General features: G+C 47.4%; 1 protein-coding gene across 3 annotated transcripts in view; it reads left to right on the forward strand.

The window, feature by feature from the left end:
* LOC119436052 (serine/threonine-protein phosphatase 4 regulatory subunit 1-like) overlaps positions 1–23,440 on the forward strand; it is a 108,573-nt gene that overhangs the window by 13,651 nt on the left and 71,482 nt on the right. For 2 of the 3 annotated variants that reach the window (XM_037702794.2, XM_037702791.2), the window contains exons 3-4: positions 1,039–1,225; positions 21,388–21,494. In XM_037702794.2, coding sequence (XP_037558722.1) covers positions 1,039–1,225; positions 21,388–21,494 — 294 coding nt within the window. Of the gene's footprint in view, positions 1–1,038; positions 1,226–4,695; positions 5,084–21,387; positions 21,495–23,440 lie in introns of those variants that run through there. The other variant, XM_037702796.2, reaches the window with a different exon arrangement.

Genomic DNA, 23,440 nt, shown 5'->3' on the forward strand with positions numbered 1-23,440 from the left:
TTTTGTATTTCTTGCTGCCTGCAATCTTTTGATCATGTGCCAATAAATGGACATTGTCAGGATTTAGATGCTTGCATGCAGTCTTCTTTTGAATCGGGTGGTAAAGTGCAAAACACTAATCCTTTGCGTTTGTTTTATGTGTGATCACAAGCTGGTTGTCTATTGCATTTATACTTAATATGCACTAGTATGCTGCAAAGAAATGGGCTGAGCTTGTGAATTCCCTTGATCAACATTGAAATGAATGTCATGATGTACAGTGAGCAAAAACAGTGCCTCTACATATTCATGCTTTACTGGGCTTCGTGCATAATTCTTTTTTGCTTTGTGATACAGCTAACAGTACTTTTGTGCTAGTGAAATGAGGGGTTGCAAATGAATCTACAGTCACTCACTATGGGGTGCCTCATAATCGGACCATGGTTTTGACATGTAAAACCCCAGAATTATTAGCGAAGTTTTATCTGAATGGAACTGCAGTGCAAAGAATTCTTCGAAGTGTTCATTGTGAGGCATCATTGCATTCATCCTAATAAAAAAAAAATCATCCACCTGATAATTTTTCGAATGGGTGACAATTGTTCCCTTTCCCAAATCTTCCTCCACCTTGAATGACATATTGTAGCGCAAAGGCACCATTACACAGAAGAGACAGACGCGTCACAGCACCTGTGAAGTGTCTGTATCTTCTGTGTAATTGTACCTTTGCGCTACAATGTCGTTCAGCAAACACCAACACCAGTTCTTCCGCAGCATATTCCTCCACCTTGTGGGCTTCCGCAAGTCTGATTTTGCACATCCTAATTAATGTTTATTATGATGGAGTGCCAATGTGTTGCCTATTGCCAGTGAAAGTTGCAGATAAAGAATGCAGTTAGGCTAGACAGTTGACATCGTTGGTCAGTGCTACTTTGTTGGTCCAGCCTTGGTCAATGCATGGTCGGGAATTTACAGTGTAGATGATCTTCACACTCAAGTTTTAATATCTCCAAGCTACAAATTCATGGTCTCTCAGTTCTACACCTTAATAATTCGCAGAGCTCAGCCGCTGGAGCCACTTCTCCCTTGCCATGTTGGCAGCAGAGCAAGAAGCGGCTTCTGCCGAACAACGTGGAGAGGACTGTGAAGACGATGATGACTCCTCTGCCCGGCGCCACGAGCTTGAGGAGCCAGACCCAGTTACGAAGCTGGAGCGCTACGCTTACAGTGATATCGTCTTCAATCGGTGAGTGCTTCTAGCTGTAAAGACACAATTTGTATGAATCTAACCAAAAACCTTGAAGCAGCCTGGATGCAAGATTGGCCATTCAATTTATTTGATAGCATTTCATGTTGGGATTTCTCAGCCGCTACCGCTTCATACCCAGTATCTTCAGTATACCCGTAATAGAATCCGTAATACTACTGGAAAATTCAGTGTATTTCCTGCACCTATGCCAAAAATCCAGGAAATGCCAATGAAGGTGCAAGTTGGAATCGGCTAGCGCAAGAGAGAGGTAATTGGAGATCGCAGGGAGAGGCCTTCGTCTTGCAGTGGACATAGAAATAGGCTGATGATGATGATTGCTTCATAGATGCTCGTTTCCAGAGTGTCTGTGTGTAGTTTTTTAAATGTTAGAACAGGGAAGCAATGCATTGAAAAACTTGAGGAAATAATTTTCTTGGCTGAACTGTTCCTGCTAAATTTTATGTAATTTAAGTACTGTATTGGAGCATTCATTGCCATTTCTTGGATTTTTGGCAAAGATGCAGGAAATACACTGAATTTTCCAGTAGTATTACGGATTAATGGGTATAGTGAAGATACTGGGTGTGAAGCAACAAATATTTGGTACTTAGCATGCTAGAGAGCAGTGAAGCTGCACACCAATGTTGCAAGAAAGTTCACTTTTTGCATTGCCAGTGTGTATACTTTCATATTCAGTGGTTGTACAATAGAATCTCATAATTGGATATTGCGTGAATAGAATTGCTGCATAAACGGAACAACCTCGAAATTGGCTGGTTTTGTATTGTAAACGGAATGACAGAAGGTATTGTGAGATCTATTCAAGTTGACTGCGGGAGATTTCATGCATGGATTGGACTGTATTTTGGGCTGTCTGCTGCAGCGGCAGCATAATGATTGTTGAAGTATTGACTGATCAAGTAGCATGCCAGCATATGTGTGCACCAACAGGGATGACAAGCTTTTTAATGCAATAAGCTTTCTTAGGATGCTTCACGCACTTTCCAGGGGCAGACTGTTTCTATCTAATCTATTTGTCTAGCCGTTTTCCCGCCAACCTTGGGTCTCTGGGTAGCGCATCGGGCTGCTGTGCTGAGGCAACGGGGTTCAAAACCAACCATCGGTCCAACATTGGGTAATGTGGCACTGTGTACCTTTGTGCCACTCTCCAATGAACCTCTTTGCCACCGATGTGGGTCACTGGGGATGCAGCACTGGTTATGTGCCTCTCATAAATGCACCTCTTTAACACTGGCTTGGAGCACTGGGTATCTGCCACTTAGTCTGTGCTGGTCTTCTGTGAACCTCTTTCATACCAACTTGGGTCACTGGGTATATGCCAGTAGGTCTATGCCACTCTTCAGTGAATCTTTGACACCAACTTGGGTAAGTAGGCATGTGCCACTGGGTGCTGCTCTTCAATGACAGATCAGTTGAATTCATTCGATGCTCGGTGTTATCGAACCCATGCCGTGCGCAGATTTTACGGCGGTGGCGCTAGATGGCGCAGCATGTGCAGTGGGAAGTGCGAGAGGATCCCAGCTGCGCATACATTTCGGCGTTGGCATTACAGCGTGTGTCTACAGTACTTCAGTGCTAATCGTATTACTGTAGACATCCGTCGTAAGTTGGGTTCCGCCGGATTTTTTTTCTTTTTCGACACCTGTTGGTAGAAAGGACCCTTACTAACGTTTTTTGGCAAATATGTTCCTTCGAATTTTCTATTCGGACGTGTAGGCGATTCACACTAATTCCAAATTTTTGGTTGGCGACTTACTAGTTCCAGAGTAAATGTTGGGCTGGATCACGTTGTAATTTCCTGTTTTTAGAAGAAAAAGAAAGGAAAAAAAAAAAACCGCACCCATTTACATTGTTTTCAGTGAAGGAAACTGATTTGCAAAATATTTGGAAGTTCAGATTAACAATTATACTGTACATGATTGCAGTCATGCTCATTGACTCAAATTTTGTAAGTTCATGGCTGTAATTACAAGAGCACCGAGTCACATTTGTGCTAAGTTATAGCATATTACCAACTGGCTGCATCCACTATCGCCAAATGCCGGTGTCATTCAAGTCCGTGCAGGCAAGATTCTGCGGCAACCAACTGCAGCGATCGTTCGCTTGTAGGCGCCCTCGTGGTTTTCTTATCGCCGCCTGAGGTGGACGTTTTCTTCGGGCTCATTATCGCGACGTAGGTCTGAGGGCTGCTATCAGCGCCTTCGTGCGCGGCTTCCGTGATAAGTGGCATGGCGGAGCAGCGCAGTGTATCCGGTCGCCTGCCTTAGTATCTCGCCTGCCCTTCTTGAGCGCTTTCCTTCCGTACGTCTAACGACTAACTCTGCCTAGGACCAACTTCCCCCGGTTTGATCGTTGCGGTGGGGGTCCTATTGCTGGACTTTGAAATTGAATTTCAAGGTCAAGCGATGGCGGCACTGCTCATGCAAGATTGATTTTTAATATTTTGAATGAGCAGTGCCGCGATCGCACCGTGACGTGCTCTGCCTCAACGTTTTGCGGCCTCCACGTGGAGGGTGATCTGGCATGTTTTTCACCACCAACGTCGCTTCTCCAAAGTGTGGCATCTGGACCTGTGTGCCGTGTTTCTTCACACTTCCTGTATATGCGTGCGAACTGCTGTAATTAAGCATTGACAATAAGTGGAATGTCGAGTACACTTTAAAATTCTCGTAAAATGACAATAGTCAGCAGTACGCATCTTGTCTGCTAGGCTATGCATCCGTAAATGGTACTTTTTTGTGGAACCACTGTTCAAGGCTGTTATTTTTGTGTCGAACGTAATTGAGGACAATTTTTCGGGGGCCAATAGAAAATGGCCGGCTGGTGCTCTTCGTGCAGCACGCTGTAGATGTCGCATTTGTCGGTTATGATCTGCTTAAGGGGAAAAAAAAAATGCTACGGCTGAGTGCAGCGTTAGGTGATTTTCAGTGTCTTCAGCTGTTAACATTGTAGTGACGCAGTAAGCATGCGGTTGTGTGTATAATGCAGAAGTGTAGAACCGCACGCATTTTGCACTTGCGCCATGTTAGCGATAGGGGAGCGCCTCAAGGATTTCGATAGCGAAATCTAGGCGAGCAGTGAGCGCGGCACGCGAGATTCGGTTGAGGCATGTCGCACCCAGCCGTGGCCCTTCGGGTAGGCCAACGCAGCGGCTGTCGCTTCGAGGCCCAAACCTCTGTCGGGCGAGGCTGGAAAAGTGCGCTTATCGGGTCGCTGATTTGTGCGTCACGCTGCGTGCGGCGGCCAGTGAATGGGCTGTGGAGAGGGGCTGCGTTTTACTTTCCCCGGTGGCGCGCGCGCGGCTCGGATGGGGGCGCCGGCGGATGGTGCCTCCTCTCCTCCGCGTGGATTGGTCGGGAGGGAGTGGGTCCGCTTTCTGGCGCCGCCGGCGCTCCATCCTCCGGGCGCGTCTCCATTGCCGCGCTGCCATGACTAACCGGGACGCGGCCTTCGTGTACGCGCTTCCGCTCCCCGACCGGGCGCGGCTGGGTTCGACCACCCGGGCGGCGGCGCGATGGCGTCGCCAGCGGGCGGCGACGACGACGACACCGAGGCGGCCATGTACAGCGTCCTCGTGGCTCTCGCCTTCTGGTTGCTCCTGCTGTTGTGGCTGCTGTCGCAGGGCGACGCCTGGGCTGCTCTCGGCAGCGAGGCGCCGTGCGTGGGTTAGCCACGATGAGCGCACCGACACCCACGTTGGCCGCGTGGCACCCGGCTCGGTCTTTGGATACCGACTCCAGCTCTGGCCACGATCGTGCGTAGCGCGCGACGCCCCCGCTAGGGGCACCACGGGCCATGGCTCCCAACTGCACGCCTTCCGCGGGCTCTCATGGGGTGAGTTATCTTTCGCGCCGTCGTTCAGGGCGGCCTTCTTAGAATCTTGTCTGCCGCAGAGAGCGCCCTCTGGTCTGAGTGCGTTTGGCGCCTTCCTGTCGCACTCCGCACTGAGGGTGATGCTCTGCGCTCTTACACGCGGGTTCTCTTTTCCCGTTCAGTTCCCGTCATTTAGTGCGCGTGACTGCCCTGCAGTACGCGGTCTTCGAGATTGGTCGGAATAGTAGAGCTGATCAATTTCGAAAATGCAGTTTGCACTGCGTTGATGTCAGACCGCGGATATTTCAAGTACTCGTAGGTTTGGTTAGCTGAAAGACGCGTCATAGGAAGCGTGTGGCGAACATGGCGCGCGCGCGAGGGGGAGTGCTGTATCGTTAGAGCAGAGCGTGCAGGCGGCCGCGTGGGAGTCGCGTGAATAAATGAAGGCGCGCGGAGCCGACCGGTGTGGTCGGCCGCTAACTGGGCTGCTTCCTGCCTCCGACTGCGTGCGTGCCCTCGGGGGAGGAGGGTATTGATTAAATTCCACCCGCTACGTTTCTTTCTCCTTACCGTGAGTACTCTGCCCGCCGAGCGACATCTGGAGGTGAACAAACTCTAGCTACGCGTCGTACCGTCCCCGCGGGCGGTCGTGTAGGTGAGGCCGCGTGGGCTGCATGCCTCTCAGCTCCAGCCATCTGGTACCCTCATGTTTCCCAGTGATTTCATAGCGGCCGCCTCCAGTTCCAAGAAGGTCCCCACCTCCGTCTCGCGTGTCGAGACTCACAAACTGCGTCGGGTGCGCTAGTAGCCAAGGCACTCGCAGCGCTGGATCGTTTTCCTTCACACTGAATTTTGTGAAAGTACTCATCTGCTCTGGTGGTGCATATGCGCTGCTCAAGAGTACCGGTGTCATAGTTAGTACTGGGCGTGGGGAATGCCGATTAGTGTAGTCTACTTTGGTTTGTTGCAAGTACACGCTCCGAAATTGCAGTCCTCAGAGATTTATCACTGTCGTAGTCGAGTCCAGCTTGGTACATGCCGTGGTTAATGTGAAAACACGCGATTCCTGTGCCGCTTGTGGATACGTCTCACTAACCGTTGCTTGAGCTAGAACGGTATCGAAGCTAACCTCTAGCATTGACATATACTTCGAAATAGACGATCGGGTGGTGTTAGTAGCTTTGTGCAGCCAGCTATAGTACTTAAAAGTATTTTGCGGTTTCTCAGTGTGCGGATTTGTTAGGCGAATTGCTCGAATATTTATGGAGGCCACGCGTGGCATCTTGAATCGAAAAACAGCTTGTCAAATAGTTTTCAATAAGACGCCCGAATGATGTATGTTCTCAGCCAGTGTAAAATATTAAGCTATGTGCCCGTAAAAGCGAAGGCATGTCGCAAAGGTCCTCCGGCGTCCGTCTGGCAGAATTATTTGCCGTGATCTGTTATAGACAGTCGTGTGTTGCAGGGTGTTCGCATTGTGCAGGTCTTGGCGCACGGATGTAGGCTGCATGTCTAGGGAAGAGCGCCCTGGTGAGAGCCTCGAGATGGTGTTGATTGATCGCTGTGTTTACTCTCCGCGCTGTCGAAGGAGGCGAGGGAGAGCAGGAAGGATGACTGGGCGAGGGCCGGTGTCATCGACCGCCAGAATGGGCGCATGGCCGCGGACCCCGTGACGCATGCGCCGTTGGGAGCGTCACGTGATGTGCGGGGATGCCCGGCCTGACCTTGCGGGCCCGGTTCTCTGCATCGCGAGGCTCACTATCTTTCCCGCCTTTCTATCGGTTTGCCGAGCGGCGCCCCTCCCCGATTTTTTGGCGCCAAAACTCCATGGTAAAGATACGCCGGAGCTACTGCGGAGATCCGCTGTTGCGAATGTTCCTCAGTGCTCGTGTTCTGACCGCGTTGTCATATGGGACTTGGCGGCGAGTTAACCGTAGGAAAGGCGAGCGAGCTTTGCGACGCATCATGAGAGAGGGGGCTCGTTGGCGCCTTGCGATGGGTCTTCAGATCAGGGCAGGCGTCGATGCCGCACGTGGGCCGGCATAAGATGGCGGCGTTTCGCGGAACGGTCTGCCCCGCGCGTGGTCAGCAGCCGGACTGGGCGAGGAGTGGCAGCCTTACTGGCTCACTTACCCACGGCGCATTCCTGGCGTTCTCAATGACCCGGGACCGGATTTCGCGTTCCTCGAGCGCCGCGCTCTTGCGGGATGACCTCCGTCGGCGCGCTTTGTGCGGGGCTTCTTCGCCGCGGCCCCTCTTCTCTCACGCACCGCCTGGGGTCGCCGCGCGCCTGCCAAATCATGCATATTTCGAGTTTTGTTTTTTTCCCCCCCGGCTTTGAAGTTTCCTTGGCTGCAGTGGTGTTCTTTTTCTCCCATATCGATGCCATTTTTGCAGCTTGAAACTTGTAGAAAGTTGGAAGAAACGTTCACAGTACACTTAACCGGTTTTGTCATTAAATTTGCTTTTCCTTCAGCAGAACAAGACTGAAAATACGATATGCGTTGCTGGCTTTATACGTGGATGTTGTGCGTGGGTTCGCTTATTCCGCAAAGGGCCCAAAGGTTCTATCGTGCTGAATTGGTACCACCGTTGTAAGATCGTGCTGCTTGTATAGTGCGAGGCTAAATTCAGCGCTCTGGCGCTACATTAAGTGGCCAGTTAAGCGCACGCTTAGCATGAGGCAGCCCTCTTCAATTTAGTAGTGTCATGCATGCGTGTTGAAGCTCTTTTCGCACATCCAAGTTCCTCTTAGAAGTGTTGCATTCCTCCGTCGTTTTGTTATACCGGTCGACGAATTCAGCTGCGGTGCATAATCTGGCTCTGGCCGGTTCCCGTCGATGCTTGGCGACTGAAGCGCCTCTTCGCTCGCTAGCGGGGGCAGAAAGTGGCGGGACGGCTGCTTCGGTCGTTGGTGTTGTCTGTCTTTCGTCAAGCCATGCGGCGCTACGACATCTCCGTTTTCGTATGTGGCGGCGCCGCCGTCCCCACATGACGAACGTTTCCGGTGGCCACCCCTCTCCCCTTGTTGCTGCTTGAGCTCGACCAGCCCCAGCAGAGATGGATGCCGCCCCTCGACTGGAATGCCGCATGTTTGTTTTCTTTTCGTTGGGCGCAGCCCCGTGGCTGAATTGGCTGCTGTAGAAAGGAGGGGGAGGCGAAAGGGAGAGGTGCCGCGCTCCAAATCCCCTCCTAGCCTGCTCCCGTACGCTGCGTGCTTGTATCTAGCGGGCGCTGTCGGATGGTTGGTTCAGCCCCTCCGAGATCGGCGCTTGGCCAGCCGCACCCACTTCACGCGTCCTTTGTCTCAGTGCTCTGAACGACTGTCCAGGACAGCAGCCCATGGGTAAAGACCGGGAGAGGGTTAACATTGGGGCGGTTCAGCTTGCTCCATATATGTATTGCTTTCTATCGAATGCCGGAACAGACTAGCAGGACTGTTTGCGACATCTGGTGTCGCTTTGTTCAACCACAATGCGTTACAAACATTTGTTTTGCCTGATTATTCTCGTTTAAGAAAAAAAGTGACGTACATTGTTTCTGTTGCGTTTATGCCAGCAGCTAAGCAGCACCGTCTGTCATTGTAGTTCCGTGTACTGAAGTCACAAGCCAGGGCCAGCAGCACTGCTGCTCACGTAAGGGTAATACAGGTACGGACAATTGGCAACATTTTGTCAGCTCGCAGGAGACAGCTGCGCTTTAGCACTCGTATAGTACCTGCCTTTGGAAAATGAGTATTCCGTGATCATTCATTTTTAGGGGTCTGCGAATATTTGAAACTTGGGTACGAATTCGAATCGAATAATCGCTATTCGGAAATTCTGTTTTTCGAATATAACCGTCGTAGTGACTTAGGTATTGCGATTCTAAGCCCGAGGACGCGAACTCAAATCCCGGCCACGGCGGCTACATTTCGATGGGTGCTAAATGCAAAAACACCCGTGTACCGGACATTAGATTAATTTTGTCAACCTGGTTTTTTTTAACGTGCACCCAGAGTCCCTCACTACGGCGTGCCTCAAAATGGTATCGTGGTTTTGGCACATAAGTCCCCAGTATTAAATCCTTGCGCCAATAAACTATAGTAACCATCAATTTAATAAAATAATTTTCACACACTTCACATTGCCAGCTGCACACGTTAAAGCATAGAATGAGCAAGAAATAAAACCAATTTCACTTCTGTGACAGTGGGCTTAAAGAACTGAGTTACATAGAGCGTGCTGTGTCGCTTGGGGATCCAAACTTTGCTCGGGTATGACATTCGGCAGTGGGTATAGTATGGTACGATTTATTGACGTTGCAAGTGTGTACTCGAGAAATTAATTCTGAATAAGCTTGATTGCAACATCATTTGATGTAATAGTGGTACCACCTGGAGCGACCATCCCAACTACAGATAGTGCTTTTTACTTTCATCGCTGCAGCCTAATGCGCACTACCGTTTTAGTGTTGAAGGTATACACTTATGCTAGCGGGCTCACAAGACGGCCTCTTAAATCTTCATTCTGATAATGCACTATCATGCATGCTACGAAGCATCCTGCTTATTTTTTATAATGTTCCAATGAAAATTCTATCAAGCTTACTTCATAATGTGCAGTGTAATGACACTTCCCAATGTAGTGGATACTGGTATGTCACCTTTTGTATTAATGGTGAAAAAGACTTCATTATTCGAAAGGTATTCGATATTTGATTCGCTTTCGGCAATATTTGAAAAACGTTCCATTCCATCTGAAGAATTCTTACTTCCGTCGTTCTCCCTCGCTGTTCGAATAAAAATAAATAAAATAAAAATAAAAATGGGCTATTTCGAATAGTAAATTCGCGAATCGAATTGCAGAGAAACTATTTGATTCGTATTCGAAATTTTACTACTATTCGATTCGTATTCTAAATTTCGAATATTCGCTCACCCCTTATTTTGGAGTTATCTTAAAACATGACATGATTCCTTCACTTGATGTCTCGCGTGGTGCATCGATATTCTTCTGTGCATTCATTGACTGAACGACCGTTGGTGGCGTTCCGAGTACGGCGGCTTCCCCCCCCCCCCCCCCCCCCGCACTTATGGACGATAGGCTATGCTTGAATTTTGCCGCCGTTCATTCTCGTCTGTTTGCCTTGCTGAGACATCGACTTGTGTAGCGCATGCCTGCTTACAGATTTCACGCGAGTCACGTCGAGCGGTAGTAGCAAGTTCCGTGCGGAGTGACTAGGCGCTCTTTTGGCACTATCGGCTGCTATGAAGGTTTCGCCATTCTTGTACTTGTGCAAGCAGGCGGAGCGAGATTCGTGTTCACACACGTGTTGTTCTTCTTGACAGCCTGTAAAAGTACCAACGGATCTTAGCAGTATAAGCATTCGTAGAGCCTTCTCACTACCGGAACTAGTTGCAAATCATGTCTGCGCTTATGAGCCGCGTCGTTTTACCCTGTGCGGCCGGGCCCCAACGGCAACCGCTTATTACTGGTTCTCGCCTTTATCTTCATCAAACTTAGTTTGCGCGTTATATAAAGTATTGTTAGAGAAAACTATCGGCGCATAAGTGTTCATTTGTATGGAATGTAGTTCTCGCGAAAACGCGAATGAAATTGCTGACCCCGTTTGCAACTGAGCGGGGCGGTTGCTTTAAATGCATCGGCCCTTGTTTACCGTTTGACGTTGAGGTAAATAGTGTATCTCTGGAATAAATGTCAGCATAGCATGTACAGACCCGCCAGCGACTGGCAGCCTTCGGTGTATCTCTGGAATAAATGTCAGCATAACATGTACAGACCCGCCAGCGACTGGCAGCCTTCGGGAACGGTGATGTACTGATGTTGGCACAGCGCTTTGTCGCCGCTTCCCGCGTACTTTGTGCGTGCCGTACGAAGAGTGGTCGATTTCAAATCGCTATAGTGAGAACTGAACTTAGTTCAGGTCCGCCTGTAGCGGGTGCACGAACTCGTAGGCCCCACTAGGCCTAACATTTGCTGAACATGATCAACATCGGCTCAACACGACTTCGGAGGCCAGAAATTTGCGCATTTCAACTTCAGAAGCATGTTTCAACCGATTTCGAGCGCGAAGGTGCTGCGGCTATTACGTCGTCGTTTCGCCCAGCGACCGATTGCACGAGTCAGCAGGCTGATTTTGTCGGCACGAAAGCCCGCCAGGGGGCCGTCAAACTACGATGACTCGCGGTCGTCTGTTGCATCGTTATCGGCCTAGTATGAATGAATAGTCGAACAGTGTGCTTGAATAGTCGGTCAATCAGCGTCTTGTCGGCCCACTGCTACCGCTCCATAAACGAGTACGTGAAGTCAGGCATGCGCTGCCGCCACTTGCAAGAGAGCCGACGCTGCAAGACTTCGTTAGCAGCGTAAGGTTTAATGATGTTCACGGCGTAGTCCGGAGGAAGCCCATGCCGCAACCCGTTTTAAGCGTGGAGTCGCAGCCATACGTTGCGCATGTTTTCGGCACCGCACCGACGTGTTGCAACGTGGTATACGACTCTAGCGTTTGCAGCAGTATGCGTCTATACGCATCCCGAATCGCTCACCCGCCCCGAGATCGAGCAGAGCGCGCGGTCCCTTCCAAAACTTTTCGCGACTATTCGGCTTGAGAAGGGCGCGTGCGTTGTCGTGCTGTGGACAAGGCGGAATCTATGCTCCCTTCAGGACGCCTGTAGGAAAACGCGAGGAACCGGGGGCAGTCATATTCCCCACGGTTAAACGCGAGGTCTACCGGCTCTTGGCTTACGTGGCAAATATTATCGCTCGGCATATTGAGGCTTCTTCTAATTAGTAGTCTTTATTCTTAGCAAAAGGGAGCCCATGATTTTCAGGGTATTTACTGCGATGCCTGTTACAATGCCAAACCGCGGCGATTAGCGTTAAATGCGAGAGAAATGCGTTAGCATTACGTCCACCTCTGAGATTTGTAGGTCGTGGATCCACGATTTAAACCGCGTTCACCCCATCGCAGGAGCTCACACGTCCTGTCAGCAGCCACTTTTTTTTTTTTTTTCACTTTGAAATTCGTAATGCAAACGCATAAATAAAGGTACACTAAATAGAAACATGCAGGTCTTTAGTAAATTGCGTTTCAGAAATATATTGCAAATACGGCTACTGTTACCAGGAGAGGCAGTTTGCTACAAAAATACAAATACGATAGTTCAGCTAGCATGGGATTGATGGTTATGGATTTGTTTATTTGTGCTTGTGGCTTTATTTACTACGCGTTATCAGCCTTGGCTAAGTTTCGAAGCAATCCTATGTAAGCGCAGAGGGCTTACATAAGACTAGTAAGACTAGTATAGACTAGTGGATAGGACTTGTATAGAATAAAGCATAACGCATCGCTACAAAATACCGGCCTTGATTTGTCATTTTAGAGCTTCTATGGCAGCACTATGAGCGTTGTGCTAAACATCAAATAAGCTTTAGTGGGAGCACAAATGGGCTCCAGCGGCGATAAATAAGTACCCTTTTATTCTCAGCGCGCATGTATATTTATTGCGAATCGTAACACTTAAAACGCAGTATTGTTGAAAGTGGTCAGTTTCCAAAATCGCAAAGCTGTTTGAAGCCAGAAGTATGGGCAAATCAATGTACCAAACATCATTTGTTTGGTGGCTGAACCATTAAGAAACTATGTGGGCTGAATCGCCATAAGCACTAGCGCCAGTGGTGGTTCGATGAGCCAAACAAGGCGCAAGAACGAGACTTGGCGACGCTACCCTGAAATACCCGCATCGGCTCACTGTGACGTGGAGTGCTTGGGCCATCTTCAGCTGAAGAATACACAAACATTCCCTTCAACAAAAGAGCGATCTTGTTACTCGGGCACTGTTCGAATTGCGCTAGGCTTCGAATTGTCTTGGCTGTTTAACTGGATGTTAGTGTTAGCAAAGCGCTGCAGTAAAACTGAATACAACGCTTTTGCAACTTTTTTTAGTGATTTACAGATGCTTCTACGCCGCAATCACGTGACCACGTGTGCTTAACTGAACTGAACGCGTTAGTGCCGTGTTAATCTAGGTAAAGTGCTGTTCAGTTGAACGACAGCTGACGCTGACACTGCCGTTAACTCAGCGGCAGTTGATAGTGCCCGTGTAACATGGGTATGGCGTCAGTCAAGCTTCGCTTAGCAAGGTTCGTAATAGCACGTGCTACCTAATAGGGCTTTAGTTTATGGAACGCAAGCGTTGGGAGACGCAAAACACCAGGCGTACAAATAAACTCAAAGCGAGCACAAAAGAGCAGCGAAAGGCCCACAATGGAGTATGCGTCCCCCAACGCTGGCGTGCGGCTTGCGTTCCCTAACCTAAAACTCTATTATGCTGCCAGTTTCTAGGCCAGTTTTCGTCCACCATACTATACAGTGTGAATATTAATTGCAGTAAATTACGAACCTTAACACTGCCTTTTTCATACAAAGCTTGCTAATAAAACTTGCCGTACGCGCAAGTTTGCGTTGAAATGTTAGTGTACTAGATTAATCTAGTACACTATAGTTGAAATTTGCGGACACATTGGTGGTGTTGCATCAATCTGATCGGATATATTGCAGGCCGAAATCGCTTTAGGGAATCGGCGTAAGTGCGAGGTTATCAAGGAATTGAGTTCCCATTAAATGTTTTTTCTTTTTTTTTCTTCTGTGGCGCTCTGATTTTTCATCGGCAATGCCACGAGCAGGCTTGTTACATTAAAACCGTTCGTCGAGTATGATATAGCTTAGCTGCGGTCTTTTGTGTTCCTCGTGTAAAACGCGGGACGCAGCGTTGTGCCACGCTTCGCAGTTATCGATGTCATTGGCCGCCTGCCATTTGTTCCCAACATATTTGTTCGTTACCTCGTACAAGTAACAAAAATTAGTCGTGGTTAACGGTCGCGTGCACTTTTTGCCTAGTGTTGCCGCAAAATGTAGCCGATTACAATCACCCAGCTGTGCTTGTGTTCGCAAACTTTTGCAAACTACGCATCTAGTGTATTTGATAACACGGATAACGGTCTCGTGCGTTTGTTAATCTGTATTAACATCATTCGCGTCCTTTGCTTATAGGAGCTGTAAGCGGTCCATTGATGAGCGCGTTTTCTGGTGATGTGTTGTAGCGCGCTAGAAAGAGCGCTGTGGCATTTTGCCGGTCCCCTGACTTCGCGCCGGAGCGCTCGTGACTTCGTGGTAAAGGGAACGCTGGAGGGGGAGGGCGCATAAACGGCGGACGCGCCCCCTCTGTGCCCTTGGCGCCCCGCGCTCCCCCTCGTGCTCTGCTTGTGGCTGGCGCAGAGGACGGTCGAAGGTCATCGACCTTCTCAGCCCCGGGCGCCTTCTCTCTCGCTGCATTGTCCGGTCTTCTGGCTCTATCCTGCGTTCTTCCTTTTGCGAGGCCTCCTCGCCGGCGGTTCATTCTGGGGAAAGTGTCACGTGACCGGCACTCGCATAGTGTAGTAGTAGGCGGAGGTAGTGAGGCGGCAGCGGGAGGCGTTCGCTTTCCTGGCTTGCGGGGCGGGCGCCTTCACGGTGTTGAAGTTAGCTCTCCATGAGGTTAGCCTATCTTTTTTCTTACAGGCGGGACTAAGTTACTGCATTGGGCGCCTCAAATGAGTTGATACTGGTTGAGACTCGTTGCTCCTTCCAAAGCTAAATACGATTCGACCGAGTAATGAAAACTGGACCTTCTTGCTCGTCATTGGCTTCATTGGTGCCCTGCCCAGGTCAGCAAGATTGGCCATTTTGTGCAGAAATGAAGGAAAAAAAAAAAAAAGACCCCTGCTCTTATAAGCTTGACATTTCACTGTAGCACATTTAGTGACAGTCTACTATTCATCACTGCCTAGTCCAGGCCTCCATAGTATTGAACTTCCGAAACATCCAGTTTGTCCCATAGAGTGCTATTTCTGCTACATTTGTTCTAGCTGTTAGCTTCCAAGAAACTGAAGTGCACCTGTGAAGTGCAATTCAAGTACCCCAAGATGACAGGATAGGTATCAACATGCACCCCAGCACACAATGTCAAGTCTTCGCACCAATGTTTAGGCAACGAAAAGTGGTTTTTACCTTAACCATGAAGACAAGGTTACTTCTCTATGTACATCATAATGCTGCCTTTATCATCTAACCGAGGTATTTAAGCAAAAATTAGCTTCTCAATTTCATTATAACCAGTAGGTAATTTAAATGTGAATGTTTCTGAGCTGTCTTCAGGTCTTTAGAGGATAAACGTTTCACTCACAATTCCACTCATGTGGTGATACGTAAGTGCTCACGCAAATTAGGCTACCTTCCCGCAAAGGAATCTTGTCACTTTTCATTGTTTAAATAGTGCTAATATGTGTTATCGTGATGTAATAATTTCACCTGTTTAATGCACTTTTTTGGCACACCTGGGCCGGTATTTTCTAACGATGCCTTTCTGATGCTAATGTCTTTTCGCATCAATGAAATCAGCCGGCCGTGAGCGGTGGATAAGACTACTATAAAATAAAGCATAACGCATCGCTACAAAATACCGGCCTTGATTTGTCATATTAGAGCTTCTATGGCAGCACTATGAGGGTTGTGCTAAACAGCAAATAAGCTTTAGTGGGAGCACAAATGGGCTCCAGCGGCAATAAATACCCTTTTATTCTCATGTTACAACTTGACAAACTCGTCAGTTTGGCATTGTGAAGGTGCTCCCGAATGACCAGTTTAATGTGCCATTAAAGATTCAGACCAATTAATTGCAAAATACCATATTGTTTGTGGGAGAATAAAAATGCTCTATTTTTTAAAGATGAACATATATGCTTGCTTTTATGGCAGCTTTTGTAAAGCAAACTGCATGTCGTATTTCAAGATCCATATGATGTGCTTACAGAACAATATATTTACCAGTAGATGACCTGCTCCTGTATTTGGCTGAGGTTGTCATCTGTTTTGCTAGCTGGTCAGAAGAAAATATCGCCTGCAAATTGAAGTACTTTCCTATTGGCTTTAAGCTCTGCGGGAGCTGATGTACAGTACTACTATGCACTGCCATATTTATTTTTTGTCCTTTTTTTTATAATCTCCCAGAGAGCCTTTGCGGTCTTTACTTCAGTAATAGCAGAGGTAATGCATTCCTGCGATAGCCTTTATTTTAGAATACTTTATTTGCATTGAATTCAACTCAAATCGCAGAGCACGTAGCTGAAGCTAGTTGGTGCCGTCTGCTGCGCATATGCGGTTTGGCTGGGTGCGAGGGAAATGTTAGCTTTTTTTTCCATGCTCATTTTCACTTTGATGGAGAAATGCCACATAATGCTGTAATTTTACTAGTCAATATGTCAGTCCAAGTATTAAAATTTTTTATATTTTAAATAATACTTCCAGTTCACCCGTGTGAGTTGTGCATAAACAAGTCTGCCCGACTTCATAACACCTATGTACCTGTGTTGCATGATGGGCATTCATGCTTCCTCTTCAGTTACCATTTCAACTGTCAGCTAGGTTCTGGTGTTACATCTTGCTCTTTGGCCTTTACATTTGCTTTAGTCTGACTTGTAGCTGCATTTTTCTCCCTCTGTATTTCACTTCATGCCTCCTCTAGGTTTATGAGAGGTTCCAGTGTTCCTAGCGTGCTTGCATATTCAGCTGGAAGCTGTTTTCATCCCTGTATGTGGTTAGTGAAATACAATGTAAACACAGTAGTATTACGAGGTGTGTTCAAAAAGAAACCGAACTTTTGAAATAGCGTGCCAACCGGCAGAGGAAGCGCTGTTGGCGAGCTACAGCCGCTGAAGTGAGCACATCAACAAGCTGTTTTTCGGATTGGTGCCAAAGTGACAATGAAGGAATTGGAAGAACAGCGTGTGTGTGTGTGAAGTTCTGCTACAAACTTGGGAGAAATTTCGCAGAGACATTTCAGTTGCTTAGCCAAGTATGCGGGGAGGACGCACGCAGTGCTATGATTGGTTCAAGCGTTTTCGAGATGGAAGAATGTCGGTCGGTGACGATCCCAAGCCTGGACGACCTTCCACATCCACAGATGATGACCACGTCGAGAGAGTTTGAACTGTGATTCATGGAAATCGTCGTTTGACTGTTCGAGAAGTCGCTGACGAAGTTAGTATCAGCGTAGGATCATGTCGTGAAATTTTGAGTGACAAACTTGGGATGCGTTGTCAGTGCAAAATTCGGGCCGTGTTTGTTGACTGACGAACAGACGCAGACTCATGTTGAAATGGACCTTTTTCACGATGGAGGAGCGCCTCTAGCGGCGAGAGGCGAAAGCGCGAATGGGGGCTTACGGAGCCCCTCACCCTCTCGCGTGGTGGCTCTTTCTCTCTGACCAACGCGACGGCTGTGGTTCGCGTACGCTTTGTGCAAAGTATCTCACGTTTCGGCCTCTTCGACCGTTTTTGCAAGAACGCGGTAGAGCTCCTCGACTTTTTGTAAAGCAGCTCGCCTGCTCTCGCGGAGCATTTGCAGCATGTTTTCGGCGGAAGGCATGAAGAAGCTTCCAGCGGCCAGTGGAGCACCGATTTGTCGTCCGTGCCACAGGTGACGAGCGACGTGATCGACAGCCATTTCGGCGAGTCACACCGCCAGCTACTAAAAGGCTGGATGTTTAAAGAAGAGCGGTACATTCGCCGCATCGAGTGTATGCGTGCGCGAAGATCGACGGTACGTAGTCTGGGTGGGTGATGAATCGTGATGGCGCTCCTGCGAGAATAAAACAAACTATTCAAACCCGTGATGCATTGCTTAAAGGTTTCACTGCTACTGTTACGCTTGCGACACAAGCGACGTAGATATAAGTGCGCGGTAAGCACTTCGATTGCCCCCGGCTGCGGTAGCGTTAGAAAACGCTCCAAATACACTTTCTATTTATTAGGCACACCGTAGTGGATTGCTCCTGATTAATATTGATCACATCGGGTTCTTTAACGCGCACTACAGCGCATGTAGACGTGTTTTTACGCTTCATTTCTATCGAAATGCGGTCGCCGCGGGCGGGATTCGATCCCACGATCTCGCGCTCAGCAGCAAAACGCTGTAGCCGACCGAGCCACCTCGGCGTCGCCGCAGCCGCATGGCAGACATGGTATTCAATAAATAGCAGATGAAAACAAATCATAGTGTCTATTGAGTGCCACACAAGCAGGAGTTTTCCACGGCGATCCGTCAGGGTTCACGCGACGTATGGCGTGAATCCATTTTCTTCGTCTCCCTTCCTGAAGGGATGCGGCTGTAAATGTGAAAAATCTGTAAATGTGAAAAACCGCTGGAATTTGTGCAGCCTACTGCCGCACATCGTTGAGGCGTCACAATAATGTGATTGCAACCCTGTCGTTAGCAGCGTAAAAACGCAGTTGAAGATTTTCAGGCACGCGACGTAAAAAGCCTTTCCGGACGCGCCACCACGGAAAGTCGCCTCGGCTGCGTCGAATGGAGAGAGAGAGAGAGAGACCGGAAGCCACCAAAAATGCTTTGGTCGCTTGCCCGCGAGAGGCGCCGTCAAATCATTTCCGGTGCGCATGCGCACAAGACTCCCGTGAAAAAGGCCCATTAGCCAGGAACTGCTCGCCACTGCCAATGACTATGAAAAATTTCTTAAGAACATCATAACAGGCAATGAGACATGGGTTTATGGCTATGATGTTGAAACGAAAGTGCAGTCATTGCAGTGGGTGGCCAGTTCTTGTCCCCCCCTCCCAAAAAAAAGCATGCATGAGTCGGTCAAAAGTGAAGGTGTTGTTGGTCGTGTTCTTTGACTGCAAAGGCATTGTCCATTGGGAATTTGTGCCACATGGTCAGACGGTAAACAAAGTTTACCAGGGAATCCTAGCACGTTTGAGAGATTGTGTGCACAGTAAAAGGCCTGTATTGTGGGGAAAATCAAGCTTTGATGTTGCATCATGACAATGCCCTGGCTCACGCGTCGCTCCTTGTTCGCAGCTACTTAGCGAAACACCACACTCCTGTTGTGTCCACCCACCATGTTCTCCGGACCTAGCCCCAGCAGTCTTTTTATTCCCCAAGCTGAGATCCACCTTGAAAGGACGTTGTTTCCAAACCGTATAGGAGATCCAGGACAATGCGAGAAGAGACCTGCACGCCATTCCAGAAAGTACGTTCCAGGAGGTTTTCCGAAAATGGAAGATTAGAAGAGTGCATTGCCAATAGAGGGGACTATTTTGAAGGGAACAGCACTTAAAATGTTGTACCATAAGCAGTAAAGATGTTATAGCAAAAGTTCGGTTTCTTTTTGGCTAAGCTATACCGACGCAACTAACAGTTGATTATACACAAGAGCACTGATTTATAAGTCCTCCTTGTCCTGATACGTGCAATAACAAGTTGAGTGATGAGTTGAGAGCAACGCGACACAGCAGCGTGCCTTCTCAGCTGGCACAAAGCGATACCAGGATTGCGTGACGCCCAAAATGGCCTCTCGACAACTGCTTGCTAAGCGTGACATTTAATTGTGCCTACTTAAATGACACAAATAACAAGAAACAATACCATGGAGCAAGTCATGAAGACAAGTACCGCGATATCACAAGCCAATGTTGTGCAACTATGCACCAGCCAGTTATATATGTGCGCTTTTGTGATGTCATGAAGGCTAACTTTTGCCTTTCAACAGTGCAAAAATGATTGTTGCCTTTAAAGCACACATGCTCCTCGTGGAGCATTCTTCCAGCTGTTGTTTTGCCAGTCCTGGAATGTTGCAACATGTCATAGCCCTTGGCTAATGCATACAGATTAGTCTGAAAAATTCTAGATATTTGATCTCCTGTTCATTTGGGTGGGAATGTGTATGTGCACTTGTTTGCATATAACATAGGAATTGTAGTGGCTCTGTTGTGTGAAAGGTTTTAAAGCAGTTTTATTGCAGGCACGATATTTAACAGGTAATGAAACTTGTTAGGTTCTTTGTATTCGTTACTATAAAAACTCTTTTTTTTTGTTTTGTAATAATTTGTGTTGCCGTTTACAAATAATTGGCTTTGACTTAGTGGTTTAGCATAGAATACAAATGTAGCAATGCGATGTACATTACCATAAGTGAAAAATGTGACTTTGTTTTGGGATGTTGTCTCAGGATCTACATTTGTCTTGGAATCTACATGCAAAGGCACAAAGCGGTGATGCAGTGCATGGGAGGAACTTAAACTGAATTTTTAGGTTGTCAGTTATGGACATTTCTTGTGTACATAATTCAGGTCTTGTTCCATATTGTCCTTGAGTTAAGGTGTTGTGCCACATTCATCTAAAAGGTGTGCAAGGTATTTGAGGATCTGGCTTGAATCCCCATAAACGTTATCATCTGTTCAAGCATTTGGCTTTGTCATCAACCCCTACGCCTGCATAGCTGCATCACCTACATAGCTCTTATTCCATGATAGCAGCTTGCAATGTGATAGAGGATATGAAAACGGATTCCATTTACCAGTCAACTTCGATGCCGGCCACAGCCATCTGGAGATGCCATATTATTGAATGTGGCAAACTTCCCTTGTTTTTGCTGTGACAAAAGAACTGCTGGCTTTAAATAATGAACTGTCATTTGTGACAAAGAGAAACTGCCAGTTTCATTCAGATGTCATTCATGCATCAAGTTTCTTCAGCAAGTGGTGACCATAGTGACTGAAAACCCTGGAGAGCCATTGATGACCACCGCCTAGGAGATTTAGCTGGCAGTGTCAGCAGTCAGTCAGTTAGCAATTAGCACCAGGTACATAGGCACTAGGCTCTAAGTGGTAGATTTGCTTCTTCCCACATGGCTTCTTGGAGACATAGGAGTGGGTGGCCCCGAATTTCTGTGGGGATGTTGCCCGTCAATGTGGTGTCCCAGTTCAGAATACTTCAACCTGCGGCACTGCTGTGTGTGCGCCGGCGTCACTAAGATACTAACAGCTGCACTGAAAACTTGCCAAACGCTGCTGTTGTGGAAGCACTGGCCAATGTCGACAAGCATTATCTGATGCAAGCATACAGCTGTTTTCGAAGCTGAATTGAGTCGATTATTAAGGCCAAAGGTGATTCTATTGAATAGTATTAAAAATGTGATAGAAGTAACAGTGAAAATTCGAAACAAATTTATCTAATCTGCAATATTTTTGCTATTTGAAATGGTCATTGTTTTCAAATTCTCATGCACCTTATACTCGAGGAAAAGGTGCTATTCAGTGTGAGGTTCCATCAAAAATGTCATCGTCAATTTTTGCAGAACTTATGCCATGGTGCCAGAAAATAGAATTTACCTTGCATTATTGATCAAAAAATTTGAGCAGGGTGTACGCCATTGTAAGTATTAACTCTTGTGTCCAGCTTTAAAGATATTGCTATTGTTTCATATGCAGGCAGCTTGTGGCCCGGAATATTGTGGACACCTTGCGTGTTTGCCTTGATTCTCAAGATGCTGTCAGTGCAGTGCTGTCAGCCCTTTCCTCCATCTCTATGGATTGTGGTAAGCCGAATTTTGCAGCATTGAATAAACAAGTCTAGGTTTTCTGCAAGCTTATCTACTCTTAAACACATCATGCATGATTAAATATTTGTGTAGCTATCTTAAATGCAAAAAATACTTCGCGCTCTTGTAATAAGCAGGTGAGTTGCCCATACTGTCACCGGCTGATTTTTTTCGTACTCCTGGTTTTTCTAACCTGCTTGATTATTTGAATTTCCTCATGGCACTGTCACCAGCTCTATAAAGCTGATGTATAACAGCAACTGAAATTTGGGATGCCGCACGTTGTGGGAATAAATTTTTCGGACTTATCCACATGCAATGTCGCAAGCATGGCGACAAAGAACAGTTACCGTTATTCAGGCTATAGCCACTGTGCCGAGGCGATTCTTTGGCTTTCTGGCACCTGATCGGAGATCTTTGTTTGCAGCGCCCATTCGGTTGCACCACGCGTGATTGGTCTAGGATGTGCTGACGTTGTCTTCCGCAGGGAATTTTTGGCGACATCAAAATGACACGCTCCTGTCACAATCACTTTGATTACGAGCACATTGTTTGCTAGGAGCAGAACGTGATAAGAGGTGTGAAGTTCGAGCAATCATACGCTCGCTACGAGACCGGCTTCGCATGGCATGCCTGGTGGCTTGGATTGGATCCAAACGGCGGCTGTGGCTACGGGATGGCACGTTCGGATCCATTTCATAATCCAATTCGAGAAAATGGTGCTTGCAATGGGAGCTTCGGTTGTTATGTTTGCGTTGCTTGAGGAGGAAGCAGAGTGGTTGGAGGTGCGAAATGCACTTAAGAGATCAGCGAAAGTGAATTACAGTGTTGCTTTCATTTCTCGAAATAAACAGTGCGTTGGTTGTGTAGTGAACTTGACCCCATCATCGGGTGCCAGCGAGCCAGTGGAATGTGCTGTTGCCTTTTGAAAAGCACGCCACTGTTCCCGTTGGGTTTTTGCTCCCCTGTGATGCGTGACACCACCTAGCGACCACGCAGAGAAAAAAGCTAAATTGTAGTAGTCATACGTATTACTATTTGAGAACGTGTTTAAGCTTAAGAAAAAATAAATTTTTGTAAAAACTTTTATAAAGGTTTTATTCATTGGAAGGCGAGAAACATTTGGTTTTATAGTATATGGTCTGCAAGCAGACAACAAATGAGGCACGTAAACATCCGGGGAGTTCACCGCTTGCCGATTGGCTGCTCTTCCTGTCCCCCTCTCACAGATTTTGCATACTGCCACTTTGCAACTTTGTAGCAACTGAACAGAACGCGTTTTGAACAAAGATCTCTGATCGTGCCCCTGAGCTTCCTCAGCTTCCTACGGTTGCTGTGAAGTGTCATGGAAGTGTTTCAGACTGATGCTGTGCTTTGTCTTGTTCTGATGCTGGATAAAACTTAAATGGCAGGTAGCATCAGGGCAGCTTCTGCAACAGTGAGCATGAACATGTAGAGAAATAGCAAATCTGTTTAGCTGCTGCATTTGGCAGGGATACTTGCACGCACAGTTTTGGCTGGACTAAACGAGTGCCAGCTCATTGAAGGCACTGAACCTGGGGTTCATACAGTGTAGGATTTGCAATATTCATTTTGTGTGCTTGTATTTTTTTATTAAAGTGACTCTTAAAAAAGCACGGAAATATTCTTGATTAGTATATTCTGGACTATCGGAGGGCAGTCCCTAACTGCGAGTGAATTTGCTTGGTAAGTCGCGAAGATAGGAAAACAATAAAGGTGACAATGCCTTGGTATTTTCTGCACTCACTCCTTGTGATATCAGTATTTGACTGTTTGCTGGCACTGTTTAATTTTTCATCATTAAGCAAGGATCACAGTGCAGTTGTGAAGACCCTTGCACAAAAATGACTAAAATGCGCAGGAATGCTTGGAAATGTGAAACCACTGTAGTTCGGGTTTGAAAAGGATAAAAAGTGATCTTT

The sequence above is a fragment of the Dermacentor silvarum genome, chromosome 1 (assembly GCF_013339745.2).
Source record: "Dermacentor silvarum isolate Dsil-2018 chromosome 1, BIME_Dsil_1.4, whole genome shotgun sequence".
In the NCBI taxonomy this organism is placed as follows: Eukaryota; Metazoa; Arthropoda; class Arachnida; order Ixodida; family Ixodidae; genus Dermacentor; species Dermacentor silvarum.